The 2,190-nt window shown below is 66.9% G+C and overlaps 1 protein-coding gene across 1 annotated transcript; it reads left to right on the forward strand.

The window, feature by feature from the left end:
• Positions 1–19: 19 nt before the first annotated feature.
• On the forward strand, positions 20–2,190 carry EMIHUDRAFT_457715 (hypothetical protein; the record flags this gene model as incomplete). The annotated part of the gene is made up of 7 exons (XM_005777132.1): positions 20–158; positions 364–891; positions 1,047–1,103; positions 1,258–1,393; positions 1,535–1,601; positions 1,909–2,020; positions 2,115–2,190. Coding segments are annotated over exons 2-7 (903 nt in total), but the record flags the coding sequence as incomplete, so codon positions are not given.

The raw sequence follows: 2,190 nt of genomic DNA on the forward strand, positions 1-2,190 counted from the left end.
CCTTCCGTCTAGGCGCGAGCTCGCGGCAGCTCGACGTGGACGGGTCGCTCGCGCGCGAGCTGCAGACGCAGGAGCGGTACGGCGACCCCACGACCACGGGCGTCATCTGGCCGCGGGTGGTCGAGATCGGGCTGCTCGCAGGGCTCGGGTGCGGCAAGGTGCCGGCCTCGGGATATGGGGAGATGCGGGGAGATATGGGGAGATACGGGGAGCCCCACGCCCTAGCCGCTGCCTCCTCAGCCCCCTGCCCCCTTGCGACACGGTGCTTGCGCTCGCACCGTGGACGGTACTCGCACTGCAGGTTGGTGCGCCTCCCCAGATCTCCCCAGATCTCCCCAGATCTCCCCACATCTCGCACTGCAGGTGCTGGTTCGCCTCGCCCTCGAGGAGCTGGCCGCGTCGGGCCGTTTCGACTTTGTGGTGCTGCAGGCGACGATGGCGTCCGTCTCCTTTTACGAGGAGATGGGCTTCGTGCGCGTCGGCGCCGTCGCGCGGTATGCGTCCGAGGGCACGCCGCTCGACGCGCTGCCGCTGCAGGGGTACCGGCACTGGGCGTCGGCGGACGAGTCGCAGCTGGAGCAGTTTGGCGACATCTCGTACATGATGGCGCTCAAGCTTCTCGGAACCTGCTCGGAACCTTCTCGGAACCCTCTAGGCGACATCTCGTACATGATGGCGCTCAAGCTTCTCGGCACCTGCTCGGAACCTTCTCGGAACCCTCTAGGCGACATCTCGTACATGATGGCGCTCAAGCTTCTCGGAACCTGCTCGGAACCTTCTCGGAACCCTCTAGGCGACATCTCGTACATGATGGCGCTCAAGCTCTCCGACCTGAAGAAGGACCCCGCCTCCAAGGGCCTCTCCAAGCGGCTGGTCGCCGAGTGGCCTGAGGTGCACACCTCGGCCGTCTCCTATACCTCCCCATCCCTCCCCATCCCTCCCCATCCCTCCCCATCCCTCCCCATCCCTCCCCATCCCTCCCCATCCCTCCCCATCCCTCCCCATACCTCCCCATACCTCCCCATACCTCCCCGTATCTCGAGCAGGTGCACACTTCGGCCGTCCGCTCGTCGCACAAGTCGTCCAAGTCGCACCGCAAGAAGGCGGCCTTCCATCTAGTCTGCGCCTTCCAGTAGCCCACGCCTCACCGCACGCCTCCGTACAGCCCACACGACCACGCCTACTTTGCACTGTGGTGTGTGTACCGCCGCCCCGCTTCTTTTCGTCACCTCGCTCGCCTCCTCGCACGCCCTCCAGGTGCAGGTCAACGCGGCGGGCATCGAGGGCGGCTCTGCCATCAAGGTTGGCGACTTGGCGCTCAACATGGCCGAGGGGGACGACGCGCGGCTGCAGCTCTGCTATGAGCCGGAGCGGATCATGGAGCAGCGGCTCGGCGAGATCGAGCCGAGATCTAGCGGAGCAGCGTCGCGCGCGTCACTCGCAGCAGCCTCCCGTGCCACGCCGCGGCTGCTCCCGCCTGCTCCCGCTCACTCCCCACCCACTCCCTCACCGCCACTCCCTCCTCCCGATGAAGGCGAGACGGGCGAGGTGCAGTACCTGATCAAATGGAAGCACTGCCCGCCGGAGAGCAACACGTGGGAGTACGCGCCGCCTAGAAGCCACCCTCCCCTACCCCACACGGTACCCGAACCCACCCTCCCCTAGCACTGCCCGCCGGAGAGCAACACGTGGGAGTACGCGCCGCCTAGAAGCGGACGGCGTGTTCCTTGTCTCCTTAGTAGCACTCGAGAGGACGCGCACTCCGCCGTAGTCCGCCGGGTTCATTGTATTCGCAGCCCCTCGCATTCACGCGGTGCTCTAGAGCACACTGCACACACCACCATCTCCCCCCCCTCATGTTCATGTCCCCCTCATGTTCGTGTTCACGTCGGTGTATTGACCGTGCAGGTACGCGGGCGCGGAGCTCCTCAAGTCAGAGGCGGCCAAGGCGGCGCTCGCGCGCTTCCGTAAGCACGTGCGCAAGGACGCGCTCCCGTCGGTCCACCACCACCCGAGCCAGGCGCTTGCCCTCCCCCACCCCCACGGTACCCAAACCCACCCTCCCCCTACCCCACGGTACCCAAACCCACCCTCCCCTCCACAACGCGAGCCAGGCGCCGCGCTCGCACAAGCGCGGCGGCTCCTTCGACTGGGCGAACGCCTCGCGCGCGGAGCTGCTGCAGGCGCCGC

Source organism: Emiliania huxleyi (genome assembly GCF_000372725.1).
Source record: "Emiliania huxleyi CCMP1516 unplaced genomic scaffold EMIHUscaffold_269, whole genome shotgun sequence".
NCBI classification, from domain to species: Eukaryota; Haptophyta; order Isochrysidales; family Noelaerhabdaceae; genus Emiliania; species Emiliania huxleyi.